The sequence below is a fragment of the Pipistrellus hanaki genome (assembly GCF_964339955.1).
Source record: "Pipistrellus hanaki genome assembly, chromosome: 9".
NCBI lineage: Eukaryota > Metazoa > Chordata > Mammalia > Chiroptera > Vespertilionidae > Pipistrellus > Pipistrellus hanaki.
In genome coordinates this window covers 44,118,047-44,145,792 of record NC_140511.1, presented here as the reverse complement: position 1 = coordinate 44,145,792, position 27,746 = coordinate 44,118,047, and the positions used below count along the sequence as shown (strand labels likewise).

At 38.9% G+C, this 27,746-nt stretch overlaps 1 protein-coding gene across 7 annotated transcripts in view; it reads left to right on the top strand.

Moving 5' to 3' along the window:
* NUP98 (nucleoporin 98 and 96 precursor) overlaps window positions 1-27,746 on the top strand; it is a gene marked incomplete at its 3' end in the record, with an annotated part of 99,637 nt that overhangs the window by 8,562 nt on the left and 63,329 nt on the right. For 3 of the 7 annotated variants that reach the window (XM_084894151.1, XM_084894148.1, XM_084894154.1), the window contains exons 2-10: window positions 2,591-2,692; window positions 4,474-4,575; window positions 4,686-4,862; window positions 6,207-6,346; window positions 7,782-7,889; window positions 10,791-10,971; window positions 13,642-13,805; window positions 20,853-20,990; window positions 23,428-23,566. In XM_084894151.1, the coding sequence (XP_084750277.1) occupies window positions 2,617-2,692; window positions 4,474-4,575; window positions 4,686-4,862; window positions 6,207-6,346; window positions 7,782-7,889; window positions 10,791-10,971; window positions 13,642-13,805; window positions 20,853-20,990; window positions 23,428-23,566 (1,225 nt within the window). In that variant the 5' untranslated portion in view covers window positions 2,591-2,616. The remainder of the gene's footprint in view (window positions 1-2,590; window positions 2,693-4,473; window positions 4,576-4,685; window positions 4,863-6,206; window positions 6,347-7,781; window positions 7,890-10,790; window positions 10,972-13,641; window positions 13,806-20,852; window positions 20,991-23,427; window positions 23,567-27,746) is intronic. The other 4 variants (XM_084894153.1, XM_084894150.1, XM_084894152.1 and 1 more) reach the window with 2 other exon arrangements.

Genomic DNA, 27,746 nt, shown 5'->3' with positions numbered 1-27,746 from the left:
AGAGGCCAGATGTTGCTTGTTTGAGAGATAATAGGAAAGTCTGAAGCACCAGCCAAGACTGGCCATTTGTGTGCAAAAGCCATTGGCAACTGCTTGGGTGAGTCTGAAAGTTGGGTGGGGCAGGGTCTCAAGGAATCAGGAGGATGGGACAAACAGTGTTATCCAGGTTGATGGAGACTCAGATATGGTGCCCACTTCCAGGCTCTGTGGGGGAAAGGAACAGTGGCCTCTGCTAGCACTTCTGTCTGGGAGAAAGCTGCCCCTCCAGTTCTCATCCTGATGCCTGACAATTCAGTTCCTCCCCGTATGGCATTGGTGCCTTTCAAGCTGCCACCCAAGCACTGGAGCTCAGGGCAAAGGAGTTTGAGTAAGTCTGCGTGCAGGCCCTGTAAGAGGAATGTCTGGGACTACGTGAGTGAGGCCTTTGTCTCACGCAGCCACAATCTCCACTGGTTTTTACAGCCAGAAGTTATAGGACGTCTCTTTCTAGCATTGGAACGGTGGGCTGTGGGTTCTGATTTGGGTCTGGACTCCCTCCTTCCTTAGGGGAGGGTACTCCTTAGGGAGGGTCACTGAAACAGAGCTATCCCTCCCGATTTCTTTTTTCCCCATTGATTTTTAGAGAGAGTGAAAGAGAGAAAGAGAACGAAACATATACGTGAGACTTATCTATTTGTTGCTTCCTGCACAATCGCTGATTGGGTCCAGGGATGGAACCTGCAACCAAGATATGAGGCAGTTTTTAAAATCTTGGTTTGCTTCCATGGTAATTTTTTATTTTTTAAATCCTCACCTGAGGATATTTTTCCGTTGATTTTAAGAGAGAGTGGTAGGGAGGGGGAGACACACACACAGAGAGAAATATTGATGTGAGAGAGACATATTGATTGGTTGCCTCTAGCATTCCCCCTGGAGTGAACTGGCAGGAGGTGGGGGATCAAACCTGGAACCCTTCAGTCCACAGGACAACCCTCTTATCCACTGAGTCAAATTGGCTAAGGTGGTAATAATTAACACACACACACACACACACACACACACACACACACACACATTTAGAATCTCAATATGGTCAGGGTTGAGACTAAGCCAAGCTCATCCTTGCCAGAACCAAAAAGATAGGCTGATTTTGAGTGAGATGCTTTTCTTTCAACAGTCTACTGGTAAATCAGATTTGGTTTCTGCATTGTCTCTTGTTCTTGTGTCTGGAACAGATAAATTGCCTTTAATACTACATATGTTCTTTCTTGTTGCTTAGTGTATTCCTTCCTAGAATTGAGGGAATCCAGGGGAAGTCAGAAATAGGTTAAACTTTAACTTTGGGAAGCTTGCTAAACACCTGATTCTGTTTTCTCATCTGTAAAGTGCAGGTGGTAAATAAAGCATAATATCCTTTCAGGATTGTTGAGACAATATACAAGAGCTTATAAACTGTGAGGTGTTTCACAGAATATTTTATTATTACTTAAAATCCCTTTTGAAATATATGTGTGAATCTAGTTTTATTAGATAAGATTATTAAAAATCCCCAAACCTTTTTTTATCCTCACCGAGGATATTTTTTCCATCGATTTCCAGAGAGAGTGAAAGTGAAGGAGGGAGGGAAAAAAACATTGATGTGAGAGAGACACATGGATTGGTTGCCTCCCACACACTCCAACTGGGGCTGGAGAATGAACCTGCATCCCAAATATTTGGCCTTGACCAGCCAGGACTGGTTCAGTTATTTCCAGAATGGGAGGGGGCGTGGGGTGTGTGTGTATTTTGAAAGCTTGCCAGTGATTCTGATGTAGCAGCCCTAGCTATCTTAGACTACTGGTTTTAGGGAGCTTTGTTTAATCAAATGAGTTATTAAATTCCTAGATGTTGGAAACTCAGTGTGGAAATACTTTTCTAGGAGAGTTTAGGGGACAGAATATTCATTTCTATAAAAGCATTAGATATTTAAAGACAGCTTCATCTTTTCCAATGTTGTATAAAGTGTTTCAGGTGGCTCAATGGCTCTATTTCTGGTTAAGAATATGTACCTGAATTGCAGGTTCAGTCCCCACCCTGGTAAGGGCGGGTGGTAAAAGCCACCAATCGATGTGTTTCTCTCTCCCTCTCTTCTCCCTCTCTCCCTTTTATATACAAAAAAGGGGAAAACTTTTTACAATGCAATATGGAAAATAAACCTTGACAAACATTTTGCTTCTCAGGTGGTTAGGATAGCAGGATATAACTGTAATTTTTTTTTTTTTATGGGAATTGTGCATCACCTTCTAGATGAGCATGTCAAAATCTGGCACCATGGACCTGAAATCGTCATTAAAAGGGTGGGCTTAGGTTTATAGAAGGTTAAAAAACATTGTTATAAAGGGATGGTTTTGGTGGGATCTGAACTTTAATTTCACATTGTGCTATTCAGCCCAATTTTTCAAGGTCTAATTTATCATACAAAGTTATAGGATATTGAATGAGAGTGTGAGTATTATGCTACAATTTGAACAGGTCTAAGGGAATTTATATGGTCTGATGTATTTTTTGAAATAATTAGTATATTGTATTCTGTGGTGATAATTATAAATGATAATTTTTTTCTTCTTTCCAGCATTCTGAAGCAGACTCATTTTGAAGATGTTTAATAAGTCGTTTGGAACACCCTTTGGGGGTGGTACAGGTGGCTTTGGCACAACTTCAACATTTGGGCAGAGTAAGTTTTAAAAAAAAGGTGGGGGAGGGGATCTTAAGCTATTCTTATTAAGAACACATCCACTTTGATGGCTTTAGAGAAGAATTTTATTCTTTGTTTTTTGTTTTTTAAATATATTTTATTGAGTATTTACAGAGAGGAAGAGAAAGGAATAGAAAGCTAGAAACATCGACGAGAGAAAAACATCGATCAGCTGCCTCTTGCATACCCCCTACTGGGGATGTGCCCACAACTAAGATACATGCCCTTGACCAGAATCAAACCTGGGACCTTTCAGTCTGCAGGCCAACGCTCTATCCACTGACCCAAACCTGTTTTAGCCTATACTTTGGTTTTTATAACAATCTTTTTGAAGAAATCAGGATAAGATCTTGTGAAAATTTTCTAAGAGTATAGAAATAAATTCTGAGTTTTCATGGCTTTCTGATCATCAGTAGGTACTTAAAATATTTTTATGTTGGCCCTTTTATTATTTAAAAAATTTTTTTCTTTTAAAAAAATATATTTTGGTTGATTTTAGAGAGAAAGGGAGAGGGAGAGCGCTAGAAACATCACTGATGAGAGAGAATCCTTGATAGGCTGCCTCCAACTGGGGATCAAGCCCACAACCCAGGCACGTGGCCTTGAGAGGAATGAACTTGGGACCCTTCAGTCCACAGGTATATGCTCTATCCACTGAGGCAAACCTGCCAGGGTTTTATTGGTCCTTTTAGCAGAAAGTTAGTTTGTTTCTAAATTTCAGACCAGGAAATAACTTGTTAAATATTGAAGTATAATGCAATTATTGAATAACTGCTCTGAGATTTACTATATGAAAAAGATGTGATATTCAGAAATAGAACTATTAAAATGTCTAAGTCCCTAATTCCCACCAGCCTTCCTGAGATCACTCCCCTCCCCAACCTTATACTTGACACTAGTTCCCTATAGCAATTTACTCATTTAAAAACGTTTCATTGAAATAAATTTTTTTATATTGTGAGGTTTTGTTTTGTTTTGAATATTTTTATTGATTTCAGAGAGGAAGGGAGAGGGAGAGATAGAAACATCCATGATGAGAGAGAATCATTGATCAACTGTCTCCTGCACACTACACTCTAGGGATCAAGCCTGCAACCTGGGCATGTGCTCTTGACCGGGAATTGAACCATGACCTCCTGGTTCATAGGTCAACGCTCAACCACTGAGCCATGCCAGCTGGGCTGGTTTTGTTTTTTTTTTTTTTTTTTTTAAAGGCAATATTGGTTAATAGCATAAGTTTCAGGTATGATCTCTGTACACATAGCATGCTCACTACCGAAAGTCTAGTTTCTATTGTCATACATTTGACCTCCATAACTTATTTAGTCTTCCTCTCAAACCCCCATCTCCTCTGCTAATCACCAATATGTTGTCTTTATCTGAGTGGTATTGTTTTATCTTGTTTATTCATTTGTTATTTTTGTTTTATGTTACACATGAATGAAATCATAAAATTTTTGTTCTTTTTTTTTGGGTGGGGGTCTAATTTCACTTATTTAATACCCTCAAGCTCCTTCATAATTTCTCTAATGGCAATATTTCATTTTTCAAAATGTATATCTCACATCTTTATCCATTCATCCATTCATTGACTCTTAGGTTATACCTTGGCTATTGTAAATAATTCTGCAATACCCTAATGTCCTAAAGATTAGACCAATGGTCCTATCCAAATGTAAAATATTAAGAAATATCAATATTATTTTTTATATTGTCACCTGATTTAGATCTTATTTTAACCCTGGATTTGTTTTTTTCAGATACTGGCTTTGGCACTACTAGTGGAGGGGCATTTGGAACATCTGCATTTGGTTCTAGTAACAATACTGGAGGCCTATTTGGAAATTCACAGACCAAACCAGGTAAGGGCTTTATTTGGAATAGAGTTGACTTATTTATAGTTGATATAGGACTTCCCAAAGTGGCTCTAACATGTCTGTATAACTGTTTTTTACCCCCTTCCGTTTCCCAGGAGGATTATTTGGTTCCAGTTCATTTAGCCAGCCAGCTACCTCCACAAGCACCGGTTTTGGGTTTGGCACATCAACAGGAACATCAAATAGCTTGTTTGGAGCTGCAAGCACAGGGACCAGTCTTTTCTCATCCCAAAACAATGCCTTTGCACAAAATAAGCCAACTGGCTTTGGGAGTAAGTAGGACATCATTGGACATCTACATTTAACAATCAGATTTCCTATTGAATGTGTTTTTTTCGCTCAACATCTTCTTTTCCCCCCACCAGATGAGAGGAAACAGAGGGAGAAAAAACTTTAAAATGTATTGAAAGTTTAGTAGATTAGAAAGGGAGGGAGGGGGGGATGTACATCTCTTCAAGAATGGAAATCGGAGAAGCATTAGTATTTAAGGAATATGCGAAGATAGAGGCACCTGATAATAATAGAACGACCAGAGATGGGATGAAAAGACAGGTTAGAGTGGTGTTGTAAGTGTTAAGACAGGAAAATATGAGGAGGAATGTGTGTAGTCAACAGTGTTGTGTGGCATGGGCAGCTTTTTCATTTCTCCGTTTCACATTTGGTATGGAGAGAAACCAGAGCAGCAGGGACAAATACTGGCCATGACATCTTTATTCCTCCATTTCTTGCCCATGGCAGATATTTTTAATTGATGGCTTCTTTCTATTGTAATCTAAATGTGATCTGGGAATGTTTCTCCAAACAGCACTTTAGTTGAATAAATGTGGCCTGTGAGTTGATGCCATTCCCAGTACAAGCAAATGGCAGAATGTCTAAGTTTTTTGTTTTGTTTTGTTTTGTTTTGTTTTTTACAAAGGGAAAGCTTTTGTGGAGATATTGAAATATTTAACCATGACAATGTAAAATGCAATCTTAACATACTAATTCAAAAGAGATGTACCTATTCACTTTATGGATTGGGATATGTTTTTAGAAAATAATTTGCCATTGAGAAAGCACTTTCTTTTTAACATGGTAATTAGGATATCCCTTAATGTTAAATAGTATTAGCAGATAACTTTCCATTACTTGCTGACATTTCTAGCTCTATATAGATAACTTCTTTAGAAGTACTATTTCTTATATTTTGTAAAATATCCCTCAGAGAACAGTTAAATTCACTTAATGTTTCCCCCCACTTAATTTTTAAAATGAGTCTTTTGGAAAAGTAAGGTAATGAGAGAATCTATTTTCTAGTAATTTTTCTATAATAAGAGAGGAATATTCTAATTATCCGTTACGCCCTTCTTTTAACTTGTATTTCAGTTTTACCCAAGTAGGTCTTCATGGAAACTTAGTTGAATATAGGATTCAGATTGTGTGTCACTTCAGAGTTATGAGCTTAGAAGTGTGTGTGTGTGTGTGTGTATGAAATACCTGCTAGTGAAAAAAAATTTGAAAGAGAAAATTTGAGATTGTGAAAGTATTGCTGTTCTAGTGCCACAATTCAATTTCAAGATCCCTTATAGGTTCTTACATTCTTTACTGTTACCATCTAATTTTTATATCCATTATAGATTTTGGAACAAGTACTAGCAGTGGGGGACTTTTTGGAACTACAAATACCACCTCCAATCCTTTTGGAAGCACATCTGGCTCCCTTTTTGGGCCCAGTAGTTTTACAGCTGCTCCCACTGGAACTACTATTAAATTTAATGTAAGTATTTTCTTCCAACTTTTGTGGAACTTCTCTCCCATTTGTACATTTGCAGAATGAATCATAAAATTTTTTCTCCTTTGAATGATACAAAGCTTATTCTCATTCTTCCCAAAAGATGTGCTAAGAACAAAATCTGTAACTAGTTAAATAGTAGAAAGGAAAGGTCTTAAAATATAAATCTAGATTAAAATGCACATTTGAATTATTTTACCCCAGTCAAATTTGTATTCACAAGGTTGATTTTAACAGGTAATATAAGGTTGAATTTGTACTAGTACTTACTGTCTTCATAATTTGGCCTCTGAATGGTCAAACATTCGTTATAGAGATAAGAAATTTGGCGCAAACTAGGAAAATAAGACCTCTTTTAGGAGATACATGGAATCACTTATCAATATTGTGTGCTAGTTAAAAATAAAGTTTTTCTTTGTGAAATGGCAAAATGGGCAATAGAGTTTTGTTTTCTTTGTTTTTTTTTTTTGAGAGGAGTTAGGTAGAAGATTAGAAGGGAAGCTATTGTTTATAAAAATATATGACATACCACTTGATGCGATTGGTTGGAAGATACTTAGGATAGGCTTGAGGCAGTTAGCCTAATGGCAATCTGGCAAAAATAGGTCTTGTCAAAAGTTCAGAACATTCAGAAAGGAATTTCCTAGGCATAATAGTACTGAATTTAGAAATGTTAATTTAAAATGAAAGTAAATACAAATGATAGAGAAAAATACTATGTATTGTCTCAGAAAATACAATAATTGAGAAAACTGACATAAGTAAGAATCTTTAGTTACTTGTGTCTTTTTCCTCAGATGATCATAGGGACCAGGGGGAATCAGGCTTCCATATTTGTTAAATGCAATAATAGTTATAAAGCAAACATTTCAGAGCAGAGAAAGAGGTCCATCTCAGTAATAAAGGTTTAAATGTGTATATTGGATAAATTGGATAAAGTTTTCCTATATAATATTTATATCTTTTAGTAAATAATTAGATGGTTTGGTTATGGCAGTGATCGGCAAACTCATTAGTCAACAGATCCAAATATCAACAGTACTACGACTGAAATTTCTTTTGAGAGCCAAATTTTTTAAACTTAAACTATATAGGTAGATACATTGTTATTAACTTAATTAGGGTACTCCTAAGCTGGCCTTTGCTGAAAACTCAAGGGGCCAAAGAGCCGCATGTGGCTCGCGAGCCGTAATTTGCCAATCACTGGGTTATGGGGTTAATTTCTGGGTTTGTGATAACTATTATTGAGATTGATGTATGGAGAGAACAGACATGCAATGTATTTAGTCAAGCATCCTTGGAACCATCTCATTAGTAAAAGACCTAATGGACTTAGTTATAGGGTTCAGTGGTTGCAGAATTTTATCTGTGAGAGTAGGGATATCAAGACTTTCAAATTTGCTTTTATCTTCTGTTGCAGCCTCTTACTGGTACGGATACAATGGTTAAAGCTGGAGTTAGTACTAACATCAGTACCAAGCACCAGTGTATCACTGCTATGAAAGAATATGAAAGCAAGTCACTAGAGGTCAGTAAAATGCAATACAGAATATCAACCTAACCTTTTGATTCTATTGGAGAGCTGCTTTTGAAAATTTTTTTATTTTTAGGATCAAGCGATTTACATTAGGTTTATGTAAAAAACTAACAAGTTATTTTTTAAATTAACGTACTATTTATAGATGTGTATTGTTTTAGGCAATAATTGTATGTATGGGCATAATTCTACTAATAGTGTATTCTGATTGGATGTTACCCACACTACACTGAGCAGTGTGTCTGGAGTACGTGTGTGTGTTTTCATTTTTTTTTTTTTTTAATTTAATTTAATTTTTTTTAATATATATTTTATTGATTTTTTTATAGAGAGGAAGAGAGAGGGATAGAGAGTTAGACACATAGATGAGAGAGAATCATTGATCAGCTGCCTCTTGTACGCCCCCTACTGGGGATGTGCCCGCAACCAAGGTACATGCCCTTGACCAGAATCGAACCTGGGACCTTTCAGTCCGCAGGCCGATGCTCTATCCACTGAGCCAAACTGGTTTCGGCCATTTGTTTTTGTTAATCCTCACCTGAAGGTATTTTTTCCATTGGTTCTTAGAGTGGAAAGAAAGGAAGGGGAGAAAGGAAGGAGAGAGAGAAGGAAACATCAGTTGGTTGCCTCTTGCCAAGACCAGGTTGGGGATTAAACCGTCCACCCTTCGGTGTGTGGGCTGTCGCTCTAATCTAGGGGTGTCGAACTCAATCAGAGAAGGGGCCAAAATCTAAAATCCAGCCTAAATCGCGGGCCGAATGGTTTACTGAACAGTCATAAACTGACAATGTCATAAACTGACAGCGGAGTGCAGTGATGACAGCGCGGTGCGGGCCACATTGCAAGGCCTGGCGGGCTGGATTTGGCCCGCGGGCCTTGTGTTTGACACATGTGCTCTAATCACTTAGCAATACCAGCCAGGCCATGTGTGTGTTTTTAATAAACTTATTCAAAGTTGTAAATATACATCATAGTAAGCTTTCACTGAGTAAACTGCACTCATGTAACCAGGATCTAAAGACACAGCATTACGAGCGCCCTTGAGGGCCCCCTTTGTGCCCAACCCCCCAGTTACAATCTCCCCCTTCTAAAGGTAACTGCTAACCTGAATACCCATATTTTGCCTATTTTTGTATTTAAAGATGAAATCTTAATTATGTGCTTTTAAGTTTTCTTTTACATTGAGATCATCCATGTTGTTTCATAAAGTTAGTTTATTCTTGTTGCTGTGTAGTTCTTCATACATTTTGATTATTATCCTTGATGGTAGCTGTTGCTTCTTCCTACATCCCAACTACATTTGCTTTATTGGAGAGTGCAGAAACATCATGACTTAGGAGACAAAACTACTAAACTTTATTCCTTCTTTCCTTAAGTTTTCTGAACTCTCCAGAATCCTTCATATTTTAACCTGTTGATTTTTACATTTGGAGTGGGAGTAGGCAAGATTGTTATACTAAAAAATAAAAAGCATTGTACTGAAAGAATTATCCTCAGGCTGCCTGTTTTTTTTTTGTTTGTTTGTTTTTTAAATCCTCCCTGGAGGATATGTTTTAATTGATTTTTAAAGAGAGAGAAAAAGAGAGAGAGACCTCTGTCGGTTGTCTCTGGGGATGAAACCGGCAACCTTTTGGTGCACAGGACGGTGTTCAACTGAGCCATCCAGCCATGGTGCTACCTGGATCTTTTAAAAAATTAAATTTTTTTTTTCTTTTAATAAATTTATTGATTTCAGAGAGAGAGAAGGGAGACAGATAGAAATATTAATGATGAGAGGGAATCATCAATCGACCGGCTGCCTATTCCATGCCCCCCTCTGGGGATCGAGCCTACAACCTGGCCCTGGCAAGAATCAAACCCGGGACCCTTTAGTCCGCAGGCCAGCACTCGATCCACTGAGCCAAACCACCCAGGGCTATCACTCTCCAATAAACTGTTCTCACTTCTGTCAGCTATTGGCTGGGGTCTTTTTATTAAATGGAAATGGAAAAGTTAAGTATAATTGAGGCATGTGTACTATGCTGCCTCTTGCAAACTTAATGATCTTTTTAAAAAATTTTCTTTATTCGTTATGGTATTGCATAATTGTCCTCATCCCCCCATTCCCATCCCAAACCCCTCCCCACATATGCCTCCACCCCCCTGTTGTCCATGACCATTGGATTGGTTAGGCTTATTTGCATGCACACAAGTCCTTTGGTTGATCTCTCCCCCTTAACCCCACCTTCCCCTACCTTCCCTCTCAGGTTTGACAGTCTGATAGCTGCTTCTCAAACTTAATGATCTTAAGAGTTCATATATGCAGGCGAAAAATTATAGATAAAATTTCCTTAAAATGGGACAGGTGGAATGAAAAAAAAAAAAAAAGCTCCTTTTAGCAAAAAAGGCATGATCATTAATGGTTAGTATGCTGTTAACTTTGTAAAAAGTCCTGACCTTTTATTTTGGAATTAATGCCACCTGCATGTCTAATTTTCAGTGCAGTAAAATAGAATTGCAAATCACTCTTATTTTCATCCTTTTCCAGTATTATTTGTTTCTGTAGTAGCAGAGTACATCAACTCTTTTATATTGCCTTTTTGCTGGAAAATGTTGTATGTTGAATAAAATTTTCAATTAAAAAAGTTATTGTTTATAAAAGAAAATTAAGATTAAGATGGGTTGATTCTTTGGCCTGTACTTTTATGGAAAAAAAATGGTATAGATTTTAATGGCATTATACATTATTGAGAATGTTTTCTCTTATGACAATAAGTTAATGTCATTTGTAGTTTTCAGTTTTCTAGTCATGGTTTTTGTGTGACTATGGAACTTAAATACTATATTCAGGTGTAAGTTTCCTAAATAAATTTTTGGATGCATAGTAAGATTGGAAATATGTTTTCCCTCTAGGAACTTCGTTTAGAGGATTATCAGGCAAACCGGAAAGGCCCCCAGAACCAGGTGGGAGCAGGTACCACAACTGGCTTGTTTGGGTCTTCTCCAGCCACGTCTAGTGCAACAGGACTCTTCAGCTCCTCCACTACTAATTCAGGCTTTGCATATGGTCAGAACAAATCAGCCTTTGGAACTAGTAAGCAATTGACATCATATTGGGCTATATTGAGGAGGGACAGACAACTAAAAGTAAACCATAACTAAAAATAACATCATAAGTGCTATTGGAAAAAAAAAAATTCAGGGATGCTGAAGAAATGAGGAGGGCCAGGTGTTTTGGGGGAGGTGGGGAGGCATAAAGTTTTAAATGAAGATGGTTAAAGAGGGCTTTACTGATGAAGTAACTTTTTGTTGTTAATCCTCACCCAAGTATATTTTTGCATTGGTTTTATTTTTTAATATATTGATTTCATAGAGAGGAAGGGAGAGGGGGAGAGAGAGAGAGAGACTCAATGAGAGAAAATAATTGATCAGTTGCCTTCTGCCTGCCCCATACAGGGGATCGAACCCACAACCCAGCCATGTGCCCTGACCAGGAATTGAACCATGACCTGATTCATAGGTCAAAATTCAACTACTGAGCAAACCAGCCAGTCTATTGATTTTTATTTTATTTTATTTATTTTCTTTTCTTTTTCTTTTTTAAATCAATATTTATTGTTCATATTATTACAAAGGTTCCTCATTTCTTCCCCCCTCCACCAGGTTCCCACCAAACCCTCCGCCCCCTCCACATCCCCCATTGTCCTCATCCATAGGTGCAGTTTATGTTCAGTCTCTTCCTCCCTCCCTTTCCCCGATAGTAAATCCCTTTTCAGATAGTAAATCAGTTACTTAGCGTTTTCTCATATCAATAATACCTCCACATGCCCAATGATACACTTCACACAAAAGACATTTCCAAATAGGTCAACCAGCCTCATCCAGGCCCCACCCAAGGCACTCACAGATCAACACCCCAGCCCTATACTAACTCAACACATCCAGATCTAAGCCTTCATCACTTGATTCAGCAGACCCTCAAGTTCTCACAAAAGTTTCTAGCCATGTCTGAGAGGCAGCCGTGGGGCAGGGGCAGGCGAGGAGCGAGCTGTTCCGGGCCTGGCTGCTCCGGGCCTGGCCTCTGTTGCTCTGGTTCGTTCCACAACCAGCTGCTCCGGGTCTGGTCACTGCCGCTCCCGACCTAGTTGCTCTGGACTTGGCTGCTGCTGCTCCGGGCCTGGCCGCACCCGACCCGGCTGCTCTGGGCCCGGCTGCTCCGGGCCCTGCCGCTCCGGGCCTGGTCACTCCCAGCCTGGCAGCTGCTGCTCCAGGCATGGCCGCACCCGACCCGGCGGCTCCGGGCCTGGCCGCTCCCAGCCTGGCAGCTGCTGCTCCGGGCCTGGCCACACCAGACCCGGCTGCTCCGGGCCTGGATGCTCCCAGCCTGGCAACCGCTGCTTCAGGCATGGCCGCACCAAACCCGTCTGCTCCAGGCCTGGCCGCTCCCAGCCTGGCAGCCGCTGCTTTGGGCCTGGACGCACCAGACCCGGCTGCTCCGGGCCTGGCCGCTCCCAGCCTGGCAGCTGCTGTTCCGGGCCTGGCTGCACCCGACCCGGCTGCTCTGGGCCCGGCTGCCCCGGGCCCGGCCGCTCCCAGCCTGGCCGCTCCTAGCCTGGATGCTCTGGGCTTGGCTACTGCTGTTCTGGGCCCGGCTTTTCCGGGCCCGGCCACTCCGGGTCTGGGTGTTCCTGGACTGGCCACCCTGGGCTTGGCTGCAGTCCATTGATTTTTAGAGAGAGTGGAAGGGAAGGAGAGAGATAGACAGAAACATATATGTGAGAGAGACACCTCGATTGGTTACCTCCTACACACATCCTGACCAGGGGCAGGGATTGATCCTTTAACCAGGGCCCACGGAGCCATATCAGCTAGGACTGATGAGGTAACATATGACTGTGAGTGAAGGATCATTCTGGTAGCTGCTATATTAAGAGTGGATTGCAGGGGACATGGGTGGAAACAAATCAGTTAAAAAAGCTAGTGCTCTATTTACATGAGAGATGATGTGGCTTGAATGAGAATGGTGCTGTGGAAATGGTAAGAATGTCTATTTGACTATAGAACTAGTGGGATTTGCTAATAGATTGATTTGTTGTGAGGTGTGAAAGAAGTCTAGGGTAATTACTAAATTACTTTATAAATATATATCTACATGATATAAAGTTTATGAACTAATTTTTAAAAAGTATTTGTAACCAAATAGCTTTTCTTTCTCTCACTAAGCCACCAGTTTGCCTCAGGAAAAATAGCAAAAGATAGACTTTTCATAGATTTCTAGAGGGATCTATATACACAACCCAAAAAATACACTAATAAACACATTTTAAGTGGCATTTAACATTCTCTTCAGTCTTTGTATTCTGTGATTTCGTTTAACCACATATTCTTTGAGTATTGTCATGTCGCAATCCTATGCTGAATATATTGATATAAAGAGAAGGCCTCTGTTCTGAAAAAAAAAACAACTTAGTGTAACAAGGTTAAAATGCACACATAGACTTCGAATGTAGCATGTGTTCTTCTAATATAGAAGAAAGTTATGGGCTTAAGGAAGATCACTTGGAGTCCGTATTATTCTAAGAATTAAGTCTGAAGGAAATCTGGAGTTAGGTGAAAGGATGGAAAATGAAACAGTTATTCATTTTGAGTAGGGCAATAGAGATAGGTAATCCATATAATAAGTCTGTTGTAGCAACTGGATAATGTGAGATTTGGGGTCTTTTGCCCTCCATTTATTTTTTTCTTTATTTCTATTTCCTGAAAGGTACGACTGGATTTGGAACAAATCCAGGTGGTCTCTTTGGCCAACAGAATCAGCAGACTACCAGCCTCTTCAACAAACCATTTGCCCAGGCCACAACCACCCAGAACACTGGCTTTTCCTTTGGTAATACCAGCACTATAGGACAGCCGAGCACCAACACCATGGTAAGAAAACAGGCCCTTACATACCAGGTGTACCGGTTAGTAATGCGGATTTTGTAATCAAAGTAAACACTATAATTTCAAGGGAAACATCAAAAGTGCTTTATTCAAAATAATGTCCGTTGCTAGCTACACATTTCCCCCATCTTTCAGGTAATTTGTGGATACCATCCTAATAGAACTTTTCTTATTTTGGGGCAAGTCATTTCAGAGAACCAATTTTTCACTTCTTTGTACATTTTATTATTATTTTCATTTATTTATTTTTAAAATAAAGCTTTTTAAAAAATATATATATTTTATTGATTTTTTACAGAGAGGAAAGGAGAGAGATAGAGAACTAGAAACATCGATGAGAGAGTCATTGATCAGCTGCCTCTTGCACACCCCCTTCTGGGGATATGCCCGCAACCAAGGTACATGCCCTTGACTGAAATTGAACCCGGGACTCTTCAGTCCGCAAGCTGACGCTCTATCCACTGAGCCAAACCGGTTTCGGCTCTTTGTACATTTTAAAGTGCTGCTTAGAAAGTGCATGTGCCATTGATCGGAACAAGTGGTAATCTGAAGGAGCAAGGTATGATGCATATGGCAGGAGGGTTAATACTTCCCAGGCAAGGTCTTTTAACATGTCTTTAACTGGTTTTGAAATGTGTGATGGTGCGTCATCATGAAGCAAAATTACTTTGCTGTGTTTTCTGGAACATTCTGGTTGTTTTACAATCAAAGCGTGGTTCAAATTGATTATTTGTTGTTGGTAGCGATCAGTATTAATGGTTTCACTTGGTTTTAGAAATTCATAATACACCATACCTTCCTGCCTGATCCCACCAAACACAGAGCATTGTCTTCTTTCTGAAGTGATTTGGCCTTGAGTCAATGTTGATGGTTGACCTGGATCAACCCATGATTTTGTGTGTTTGGGATTCTCAAAATAAATCCTTTTTTTAAAAAAAAATTATGTAATATATCGATTTCACAGAGAGGAAGGGAGAGGGATAGAGAGCCACAAGCATTGATGAGAGGAAACATCAGTCAGCTGCCTCCTGTACACTCCCCACTGGTTATGTGCCCGCAATCCAAGCATATGCCCCTGACCAGAATCGAACCTGGGATCCTTGAGTCCACAGGCAATTGCTCTATCCACTGAGCCAAACCGGTCAGGGCTAAATCCACTTTTTATCGCCAGTCACAATTCAATGCAAAGAAGACTTTCTTTCATGCATTGAAGCAACATTTTACTGATGACTTTTCGGTTTTCCATTTGTCTTTCGTTCAGTTGATATGGCACCCATTTTCCTTTCTTTAAAATCTTTCCCATTGCTTGTAAATGATCAAAAATTGTTTCCTGAGCAACATTTACTCTTTCTGTAAGTTATTTTGAGTTTGACATGCATCTTCATCCAATAATGCTTGTAATTGTTGGTTTTCAAACTTTTCGGTTGACCTGGATATTCTCTGTCTTTAACATCGAAATCATCATCGCATTTAAAGCATTTAAACCAGCATTCATAAGTATCTTGAGATGGCGCATGTTCACCATAAGCTTACCAAATTATTCGATAACTTTTCAGCAGCACTTTTCTTCAAAATAAAAGTAATGAATTGAAACTTACTGTAAATGCTTTTTTTGGCATGAAATTTGACATTTTTAAGCATAAAAACATCTATGATGTTAACACCTTCAGCAAATTTGACATATGAAGTTTTGAAGCTTGTTGTCAATACAACAAAATAGCATACATATCATATCGCATATATCAATATATGTGTAATTTCATCTATTAAAAAACATTCTTGGGGGGGCAATGTTAAAATATGTACACAGATAATAATTTAATAAAAAAATGAAAAAAAAAAACAACAACACGTTCTCATTAGTAACTGGGACACCTGGTAACTCCAGGTGATATTTATAGAGCTAAGTAATGAGGATTTTATCATGTCAAAGCAAGTTCTACCTGTACTACTTTTCTTAAGGATTGATGGTATGTAGTAATGGGAAGAGAGCAAAATAGTTGAGTAATTAATACATAGATTGTATTTTAGGCTCTGTGTATTCATTGAGAGGCTATAGAGCAAGTCACTTATCTTTTCTGAGCATATTTTCTTATCACTAAGAGCAGCTGGGTGTGCTACAGTTTGCCAACTGAAAGCTACACTTCAGGGCATTGACTCCAGCCATTCTGTAGATTGTAGGAGAAAAGAGTTATAAATTACTGGTTATATTCAAAATGTTCTTTTAGTTTTTTCCTTAAGCAGAGTTAGGCAAAGAAGTTTAGTTAATTAAAATAAAGGGAGAGCCAGATCTGAGAGCCATATTGGGTAGATGCTGTTTCTGTGTAGTTTTTAATCTAGGGATTCTTTTAGGAAAGTATAATGTTAAAGGTATGCTTTTTTATTAGAATTCCTGGAATTTACCAGGTCTGTCTCTAATTTTTTTAGCACGTTCAGAGTTTTAGAGAAACTGCCTGATGAAAAAATAAGTACAGCTAGACTCCCCAAAATCATCAAAATATCATACTTGCAAACCGTAGCAGTATATTAAAAAGGATTATATGCCATGACCAGATGGGAGTTATCCCAGAAAAGTTGGTTCATCATATTCTACATAATAAAAGCCTAATATCTAAGTGTCCATTTGACCAGTCAGTGTTCAACCAATCAAAGCGTAATATGCTAATGATATGCTAAGGCTGCTCAACCGCTACTATGACATGCACTGGCCACGGGGGGCAGATAGTCCGACCAGTAGGTTAGCTTGCTGCTGGGTCCAGCCAATTGGGATTAAGTGAAATGGACCGGACATGTCCTGGAGCCCTCCTTCGGTCCCTCCCGGCTGACCAACCTCCTGCATCTCTCTCTGGCCCTGATTGTGCACCAGTGGGGTCCCTCAGTCTGGCCTGTGCCCTCTTGCAATCTGGGACCCCTATGGGGATGTTGGAGAGCAAGTTTCAGCCCAATCCCATAGCGGGAGTGCTGCTCAGCCAGAAGCCAGGCTCATGGTGGCTACACAGTGGCAGTGGTGGCAGAAGCCTCTCTTGCTTCCGTGGCAGCACTAACGATGTCCGAGGGCTCCTCCCAGACTGCGAGAGGGTGCAGGCTGAGGGACACCCTTGAGTGCATGAATTTTGGGCCTCTAGTGACAGTATAATAAGCCGTAGAAATAGAATAAAGTACAAAACACACATGATCACCTCACTAGGTACCGAGAAAGTGCTTGACACAGTTTTACGATATAAAGAATCAAAAAGAATTAGAAAGGAACCTAACATTGCCAAAGCATTCTTGAAAAAGAAGAAAGCTTGGAAAACGGTAAGGGTTCGATCCCTGGTTAGGGCACATGCCTGGGTTGTGGGCTCCATTCTCAGTAAGTGGCAAGCAGGAGTTAGCAGATCAGTGAATGATGTTTCTATCTCTCCCTCTCCCTTCTCTGAAATCAATAAAAATATTTTTTAAAAATACAGTGTGCTATAGACATAATATTATGCACATAGATCAGTGAAACAGAATTGAGAGTCAGAAATTAACCCTCTCGTTTATAGACGTTGACTTTATTTATATTTAAGAAATGCAGTTCTTTTTATTTTTTTAATTTTTTAATTTTTTTAATTTTTTATTTTTTTACAGAGAGGGAGAGAGATAGAGAGCTAGAAACATTGATGAGAGAGAAACCGACCAACTGCCTCCCTACTGGGGATGTGCCCTCAACCAATGTACATGCCTTTGACCGGAATCGAACTTGGGACCTTTCAGTCCACAGATCGACACTCTATTCACTGAGCCAAACCGGTTTCGGCTTATTTTTCTTTATTGATTAAGGTATTACATACGTGTCCTTATTCTCCCATTGGCCTCCGCCTCCCACTCATGCCCTCACCCCCCTGGTGTCTGTGTCCATTGGTTAGGCTTATATGTATACATACAAGTCCTTTGGTTGATCGACAAGTGACTTTCAATAAGATAACAAGGTACTATATAGTAAGGAAAAAATGTTTTCAACAAGTAGTGCTGAGACAACTAATTTTCTATGTGCAAAAAGAATGAAGTTGTACTGTTTCTTCTCACCATGGTTGTAACTATAAAAATTAACTAAAAATAGCCCTTACTGGTTTGGTTCAGTGGATAAGAGCACTGGCTTGTGGACTGAAGGGTTCCAGGTTCAATTCCAGTCAAGGACACATGTCCAAGTTGCGGGCTTGATCCCCAGTAGGGGGCTTGCAGGAGGCAGGTAATCAGTGTTTCTCTCATCATTGATGTTTCTATCTCTCTCTTCCTCTCCCTTTCTCTCTGAAATCAATAGAAATAATTAATTGGAAATAGATTAAGTTCTTAAATATAGAGCTAAAATATAAAACTCTTAGAGGAAAACAAGTTAGGCAGTGGTTCCTTAGATTTAACATCAAAAGCAGCAAATTAAAAAAAATTGATTGGGCTTTATCAAAATTAAAAAATTTGTGGATCGAAGGTTTATTAGCATGAAAACAAATAGAATGCCTGAAGATGGGAGAAAATATTTTCAAGTCATATATCTTATAAATGACTTGCATCTAGAATGTGTAAAGAATGCTTATAATTCAGTAACAAAACAACTTTTTTAAAGTGCCCAAAGTAAAAAAAAAAAGGGGGTGGGGTGGGGTGCTAAAGACTTGATTAGACAGTTCTGCAAAGATGATATACAAATGGTTAATAAGTAGATGAAAAGATAATCAGTAGTCATCATGGAAATGCATATCAAAACCACAATGAGATACCACTTCAAAGATTTTGGAACTCTCATATATGTAATCACTTTGAAAAACAGTTTGGTGCTTCCTAAAAATGTTAAACAGAGTTACCATATATACCAGGAATAAATACCAAGTTGTACACCTTGATATTTCTCCAAGAGAAATGAAAACATAATAACTTGTATATAGCCCAGCCAGTGTGGTTTGGTGGGTTGAGCATTGTTCCGTGTACCAAGTTGTCTCACATGCCCAGGCTGCAGGCTCAATCCCCTGTAGGGGGGCGTGCAGGAGGCAGCCAATCAATCTTCGATTTTCTCTCTCTTCCTCGCTTTAAAAGTTAGTAAAAACATTTAAAACATCAAAAGGCTTATACACAAACTTGTATCATAGCAGGACTTTCATACCAGCCAAAAGGTGGAAAAACCCAAATGTCCATCAATGATGAATGGATAAATAAGTATGATATATACGCACAAACACTCACACACTCACACTCTAGAATATTTGACTATAGAGGCCCATTGCACAATTCATGCACGGCTGGGTTCCAGTTGGCCCCACCCATGATGGACGGTTGGCCACTGCAGTGGGCATCATAGCTACCAGTCATTCCAGCGTTCCAGTCACTGGGTTTTTATAAATATAGATAACCAGAGGGCGGGTGCACGAATTTGTGCATGGGTGGGGTCCCTCTGGGTGGCTTGCGGGGATTGGGCCTAAACCCACAGTCGCAACACAGCCTGTAGCTCCAACCTGCTACAGGTTGCTGCTCCTGTTCATCCTGGCCCCACTGTGCCTGCCGCAGGCTCAGAGCGATCCTCACTGCCGCAGCAGCGCTCACCAGCCAATAGCCCTGCCAGCCATGCGCTCTGCGTCTGGCGCTCTCCCAAGGGGAATGGCCTGTGGGGCCGGGCTGAAATTGGCTCTCTAACATTCCCCGATGGGTCCCAGATTGCGAGAGGGTGCAGGCCTAGCTGAAGGACCCCACCAGTGCACAATTGAGCTGGGGAGGAATCTCAGGAGGGTTCCAGGGTGTGCCTAGCCCATCTTGCTCAGTCCCGGTCAGAGCATCTGTCCTGTGGTGGTCAGTGCATGTCAAGCGAGCAGTTGAGCATCCTTAGCATATCATTAGCATATTATGCTTTGATTGTTCGGTCTATTTGCATATTACCCTTTTATTAGGATAATATAGGGTGAAGTATTCTGATATATTCTATAACATGGATGGATCTTTATACATGCTAAGTGAAAGAAGCCATTCACCAAATACCACATTTTATATCATTCCTTTATATGAAATGTTCAGAATGGACAAATCCATGGAAACAGAAGGTAGATTAGTGATTGGTTATCTAGGAATGGGAGGGCAGTAACTGCTAATGGGTTGGGTTTTTTTTTATATATATATATTTTTATTGATTTCAGAGAGGAGAGAGGGAGAGAGATAAGATAGAAACACCAATCATTGATTTGCTGCCTCTTGCACTCCCTCTACTGGGGATCGAGCCTGCAAACCAGGCATGTACCCTAACCCGGAATCAAACTGACCTCCTGGTTAGTAGGTCGATGCTCAACCACTGAGGCACACCAGCCAGGCCCAGCGGTTTCTTTTTATAGTGATAAAAGTGTTCTAAACTTAGAGAGTGAGGGTGATTACACAAAACCATTAAATAGTCTTCTATAAATGAGTAAATTTTATGATACGTAAATTATGTCTCAATGGCCGAAGCTGGTTTGGCTCAGTGGTAGAGCGTCGGTCTGCGGACTGAAAGGTCCCGGGTTCGATTCCGGTCAAGGGCATGTACCTTGGTTGCGGGCACATCCCCGGTAGGGGGTGTGCAAGAGGCAGCTGGTCGATGTTTCTCTTTCAACGACGCTTCTAGCTCTCTATCTCTCTCCCTTCCTCTCTGTAAAAAATCAATAAAATATATTTAAAAAAAAATTATGTCTCAATGAAACTGTTTAAAAACACTACTTTAAGTTGTCACTTCAACAATAGTCCATTAATACAGTAACTTTCTTTTGTAAACTAATGCGTAAGTAAAATATCTTAAACATTGGGTGATACAAGCCTTGCTTATTTGAAATTTGGTTCTGCCACTCAGTAGCTGTGACATATTAGTCAAACTGACTGCTCTGAGGTTTATTTTCTTTTGGAAAATGGCCCAGCTTTTTAGGGTTGTTGTGAAGAAATGCTCTATATAGAGTGTTAAAGACAGTACTTATCACATAAACTAGAAAAGTCAACTATTACTAATTTAAGAAAGACTCTTAATCTGATTACTGTAGGACATCTTTTAATCTAGGTTACTTTTTGCAGGGTTTATTTGGAGTAACCCAAGCCTCGCAGCCAGGAGGTCTTTTTGGGACAGCTACAAACACCAGCACTGGGACAGCATTTGGAACAGGAACAGGTCTCTTTGGGCAGACCAATACTGGATTTGGTGCTGTTGGTTCGGTGGGTTATACATTTGATTATAATATAAAGAGGTGTCTAAATCTGTTAAAGGAATTTCTAAAAAAGATTTGACTGTCTTTCAAGTATTTTATTGGGTATATTATGTGATTTGGTACTGAAAAGTTATTAGGTAACTTGAATAGGTTACTTTTCAAATGGTAAGTTCTTTTTTTAAACTTCTTTACCTCAATGCTTTTGTGCAGTTTACTTTTGATAGCAAATTACCTTCTAATTTTTAAATTTAAATTGTTGAGTCTAAATTGAGATGCTTTCATTCTTAAATCAGGTAATTTTTAACTTTTTGTTCTGACCTGTTTTAGGTGACAAGTGGATGTGATATTTGAGAATTAAGTATTTTTGGTATTGGTAAAATTATTCATTGTTGGTGTTTTTACAGTTTTCATGTTGCTGAAGGCTTAACTGAATTATTTTCCATGTTATTTAAGTAAATTACAATTTTGGCCCCTTCTCTGATTGAGTTCGACACCCCTAATATAATGGAATCGTATAATGTGACTGATTTCTTTCTCAATGTTTTGAAGGTTCGCTTATAGAATGCTTAAGTTTTTTATTATATTTGTTTCTTTTCTACTGTCTAATTAAATACATGATACATTTTAGAATGTGCTTGACCTAAAAACAATAGTAAATTCTTGATTACCACTGAAACTATGAGAATCAGTATGAAGCAGTCAGCCTGTAGTATACCCATTATAAAAAGCTTTAAACATATTATGTGGGTAATTTTATAAAAATCTCTAAAAACATGTAATAGTTTTGATTTTATAAAGATTGGAATCTGTTATTTCTTTGTTTGGTTAGCTAGTTGAGGTGAGAAAATTGTGAAAGTTATATAATGCCTGAGAAAGTTATTTTTAAATAACCTTATTGAGATATAATCTATGTACTATACAGTTTACCCTTTTAAGGTTTACAATTAAGTGGCTTTTATTGTCACCGAATGTGAAATTATCACCACAGTCAATTTTAGAACATATTTACCACCCTAAAAAGGAACCTCATACTCATCACTTCTCATTGCTGCCAATTACCTCAGGCCTGCTTTCTATCTATAGGTTTACCTATTTTGGTCATTTCATATAATGCACATATGTCAAACACAAGGCCCGCGGGCCAAATCCAGCCCGCCAGGCCTTGCACTGTGGCCCGCACCGCGCTGTCATCACTGCACTCCGCTGTCAGTTTATGACATTGTCAGTTTATGACTGTTCAGTAAACCATTCGGCCCGCGATTTAGGCTGGATTTTAGATTTTGGCCCCTTCTCTGATTGAGTTCGACACCCCTAATATAATGGAATCGTATAATGTGACTGATTTCTTTCTCAATGTTTTGAAGGTTCACTTATAGAATGCTTAAGTTTTTTATTATATTTGTTTCTTTTCTACTGTCTAATTAAATACATGATACATTTCTGTTACAGATTTTAAAAATATATTTGATTCCTGTATTATTTTTCTTTGCCTCTCTGAAAACTTGTTTTTGCTGAGGGGTTTTCATTATCTTCTGAGGCTGTATTCATAATGTTAATGTTGCTCAGACTAGTTTACTTTTCTGCTAGTCTTTTTTTTTTTTAACATAAAATTTTAAAAATATTTTTAAAATTGATTTTAGAGGGGAAGGAGTAGGGAGAGAGAGAATGAAACAAAAATGATGAGAGAAAATCATTGATTAGTTGCCTCCTGCATGCCCCCCACTGGGGGGGCATGTGCTCTTAACTGGAATTGAACCTGGGACCTTTTATCGATAGTCCACCGACCGAGGCTCTATCCACTGAGCCAAACCAGCTAGGGCTCTGCTAGTCTTTATTCATCCTCCTTTTATATATATATTTTATTGATTTTTTTTTTTTTACAGAGAGGAAGAGAGAGGGATAGAGAGTTAGAAACATTGATGAGAGAGAATCATTTATCAGCTGTCTCTTGCACATCCCCTACTGGGATGTGCCCGCAACCAAGGTACATGCCCTTGACGGGAATCGAACCTGGGACCTTTCAGTCTGCAAGCCGATGCTCTATCCACTGAGCCAAACCGGTTTTGGCCCTCCTTTTATCTTTTTTAAAAAAATACATTTTCATTGATTTCAGAGAGGGAGAGGGGGAGAGATAAAAACATTAGTAACGAAAGAGAACCATGGATCTGCCTCCTGCATGTTGCCCCTCCTTGCCATCCCCCTTTCCCCCCACTCACTGGGAATCCAGCCCACAACCCAGGCATGTGCCCTTGACCGAAATTGAACCCAGGACCCTTCAGGCTGCAGGCCTACGCTCTAACCACTGAGCCAAACCAGCCAGGGCTCCTTTTATCTTTTTTATAAAAATGATTTCCTTTACTTTACATCCAATTCCGCATACTCGAGTTAACCTCTATTTACTATTTTTTATACTAAAAATTTTTCCTATATTCTGTTCTTTTTAGACCCTGTTTGGCAATAACAAGCTTACTACATTTGGAACCAGCACAACCAGTGCTCCTTCATTTGGTACAACCAGTGGCGGGCTCTTTGGTAACAAACCAACCCTGACTTTAGGAACCAATACAAACACTTCCAATTTTGGTACATATAAAAAGCAGGTTTGGCTCTCTTAAAGTTACACTGACTATACCACACATCATTCTCCTGATTCATATGATTGGGAATATTTAAAAATTCTCAGGTAAGCCATAGCTCGATGTCAGTACAAGAGGGATAGATTTAAAATCATGGACATGGGTTGAGATACAAGAGATATTCAGTTGCCTTTCCTCATTCATATATGTTTGTACTCTCTGCTTTGGATAAAATGGGCCATTCAGCACATGCAGCAGTACTTTGCCGAAAGTTCTCTAATGGAGATAGATTTTTTCAAAATTAGGACACATCATTTTCTTTGGATTAATTTTTTAATTAAACCACAAATGGAACAAAATTGGTGGAGATAATACATTCTGTTAGGCCAGGTTTCAAACAGGGAAGTAGTGCATAGAAACAAGAATTTCATGATTCTTGTTTTAAATGTTTTTTGTTTTTATTTTATGAGATTTAATGATTTGAGACCTTTTTGATATTGCGGATTTTTTAGTTATAGTTGCAGAAAGCTTTATTTTTTATTACATGTTCATTGTAAAAGATTCTGAAAATTCAAATAAGATTAAACAATAATTGACAAAACAAGCCCTAAACTTTTCTTTGGAAAAATTAAAACCCGTTTAAAGGAAACATTATACAGTATTATGTTAAATGCCCCCGATAATTATCAAATTAAATTTTCAAACAAATTCAACATTATTGTGTTAAATCAGATAATGGAAAGTTCATTTTATCACCAAAGTTCATTTTATCACAATATAGTGGTTTAAATATTTGCTAAGGATTTCAGAAACATCATTAGGAGCTGGATATCCAGTGGGGCGTGAGTGCAAAGACATGGCTATTTGCCATAGATCAGTAGTCACATAGTTTTTCAATGAGTGGGGTTTTTTTTTGTTTTTTTTTTTTAAGTCACTATCACTTTTCCCCAAGGAGCCATTCAAGACCATTTTAGCCCTCCCAAGAACCACTTTTACTCCTTTTGAAAATGCATACTTTTTTTTTTTTAAAGTATTGAATGTTTTTATTTATTTTTAATATATATTTTTATTGATTTCAGAGAGGGATAGAGGGAAGGAGAAAGAGAAAGAGAGAGAAAGAGAGAGAGAGAAACAACAATGATGAGAGAGAACCATTGATTGGCTGCCTCCTGCACGCCCCGTGAGAGAGAGAGAGAAAGAGAGAAAGAGAGAGAGAGAAACAACAATGATGAGAGAGAACCATTGATTGGCTGCCTCCTGCACGCCCTGTGAGAGAGAGAGAGAGAAAGAGAGAGAGAGAAACAACAATGATGAGAGAGAACCATTGATTGGCTGCCTCCTGCATGCCCCGTACTGCAGATCATTGCTGCAACGTGGGCCTGTGCCCTTGATGGGAATCGAACCCAGGACCTTCAGTCCACAGGCCGACACTATCCGTTGAGCCAAACCAGTTAAGGTCATATTTTTTTCTGTAGCACAAAATCAAATGTTACTTCTATCTGACTTAGTATTTGTGTAGACTGTACATGATAAAATAGGCTAGACTTCAGAAATGTATTGATGCTATTCCAGGATTGCATATTTTGGGTTTATGTGGAAATTTTTTTGTTTTTACTCATGTTCAGAGATTTGAAAATGGAAGGTCTCATCATTATCTGATGTTTCCCACCAGCTTACATGCTGAATTTGAATTGCCCTTTTTAAAAAAACATCCCTAATGTTGACCAAGTGCCTGGCAAATAGTAGGTGCTCACTAAAATTTTGTTAAGTGAATTAAAGAATGAATAATTGGGGCCATAAGAGGAAGGATTAAATCCCTTGTAATTTATAAGTCAGATGGAGGTTTCAGGGCGGCAAGTTTTGTTATACTCTTGGAGGAACTTCAGTATTGCCCTCAAGAGATCCAGATCTAAATAAAACTTTCTTTGATTTTCCAATTTTCTTGGGAAGTTGTCAACTTTGATGTTTGTGGGCAGAGATAATCATGTGATTTAGAAATAAGTCCTATAACAAATCTGGAAATGGAATAAGGTTATATCAAGATTAGGGGCCATCATTATATCATTGTCATTTACATGCTATTCAGTATGGAATTGTGCTTCATTTTTTTTTTCTTTTTTTTTCTTATTAAATTGTGCTTCATTCTGATAGTGAATAATCCACACTGTTAAAGATTAAGATACCTGCTACAATTAATTGGTGTTGCCAGATCCTTCAGTTATTCTTTAGAGTTATCAGCTTATTTTCTTGGTAAATAATTATGGATAAGCTTAAGTGACTCTGATAATGTCTGAATTTCTGAATGAATGGGATAGATTTAAAGAGGAGGATCCTTTGGGTATTGATAAGATGGTACTTAGCAATAAATTGGTGGCTCTTCTATGCTGCTTTTGTATTCAAATAGCTCCATTAACTGTCGTAGACATCTTTTTTAAAGCTTATTTCTAAAAATTTATTTGAGAGAGCCTGGCCAGTGTGGTTCAGTGGTTGAGTGTCAACCCAGGAACCAAGAGGTCACAGGTTTGATTCCTGGTTGTGTGCTCGAACTGCAGTAGGGATGTGCAGGAGGATACCAATAGATGATGTTCCCCCTCATTGATGTTTCTATTCCTCTCCCTTTCTCCCTCCCCTGCCCCTCTCCCTCTATTTCTACTGCTCTATCTCTCTCTCTCAAAAATAAATAAAAACATTTTTTAAAACTTGATTTGAGAGAAGCATCAATTTGTTGTTCCACTTATTTATGCATTCATTGGTTGCTTCTTATATGTGCTCTGATCAGGGATTGAACCTACAATATTGGCATATTGGGACAACCCTCTAACCAATTGTGCTACCTGGCCAGGGCTAAGCTGATTTTTTAAAGGTATAATTATATTAATTTCAAATACACAATTTAAAGATTCAATATTTATATGTATTGGGAAATGATCACCAGCGTAAGTCCAGTTAATACCTGTCTCCATACGTAGTTACTAAATTTTCTTTTTCTTGTGATGAGAACTTTTATGATTTACTCTCTTAGCAACTTTCAAATATGCAATACAGTATTTTTAAAAATATACATTTTAATGATTTTTTTACAGAGAGGAAGGGAGAGAGAGAGTTAGAAACATCGATGAGAGAGAAACATCCATCAGCTGCCTCCTGCACACCCCCTACTGGGGATTTCCCTACAACCAACGTACATTTCCCTACAACCAACGTACAATTTTTTGACCAGAATTGAACCCGGGACCTTTCAGTCCACAGGCTGATGCTCTATCCACTGAACCAAACAGGTTTTGGCAGTATTATTAACTTTAGTCACTATGCTGTACATTATATCCATATGACTTATAACCAGAAGTTTGCAGTTTTTGAACCCCCTGCTTTTACCTGTTTCACCTATTCCCCCCACCTCTAGCAACCACCAATCTGTTCTCTATGAGTGGAGTATTATGTATTGTCTTTTTTTTAGATTCTACATATGAGACCATGTTGCATTTGTATTTTTCTGTCTGACTTGTCTTTTTTCACTTAGCATAATGCCCCCAAATTTTATCTTGTTGATGACTAGATTTTATTGTATTTTTATCTCAATAATATTCTGTCCATATGTATACACACACACACACACACACACACACACACACACACACACAAGCCTAAGTGACTGTTCTACCAGTAGCTAAGACATGCACTGACTACCAAGGGGCAAATGCTCTGACTGGTAGGTTAGCTTGCTGCTGGGGTCAGATGGGCCGGACACACCCTGGAGCTCTACCACAGTCCCTCGCTGGCCCTGGTCGTGTACCGGTAGGTCCCTCAGCCTGACCTGTGCCCTCTTAAAATCCATGACCCCTTGGGGGATTTCTGCAGGCCCGGCCAAGGAACCACACTGGTGCACAAATTTGTACACTGAGCCTCTGCTTGTAAATAATGAACATGGGATGCATATATTTTTTGAGGTAGTTTTTTCATTTTCTTTGGATGAATATCATCTTGCAAGTGTAATTGTTGAGCTGTATGACAGTTCTACTTGAAATGTTTTGAGGAACTTTAATCCTTATTTCCATAGTGGTAACACCATACAGTGGTGCCCTTTCTTCTATATCCTTGCCAGTACTTGTTTCTTGCCTTTTTTTTTTTTTTTTTTTTTTTAATATATTTTATTGACTTTTTTACAGAGATGAAGGAAGGAGAGTTAG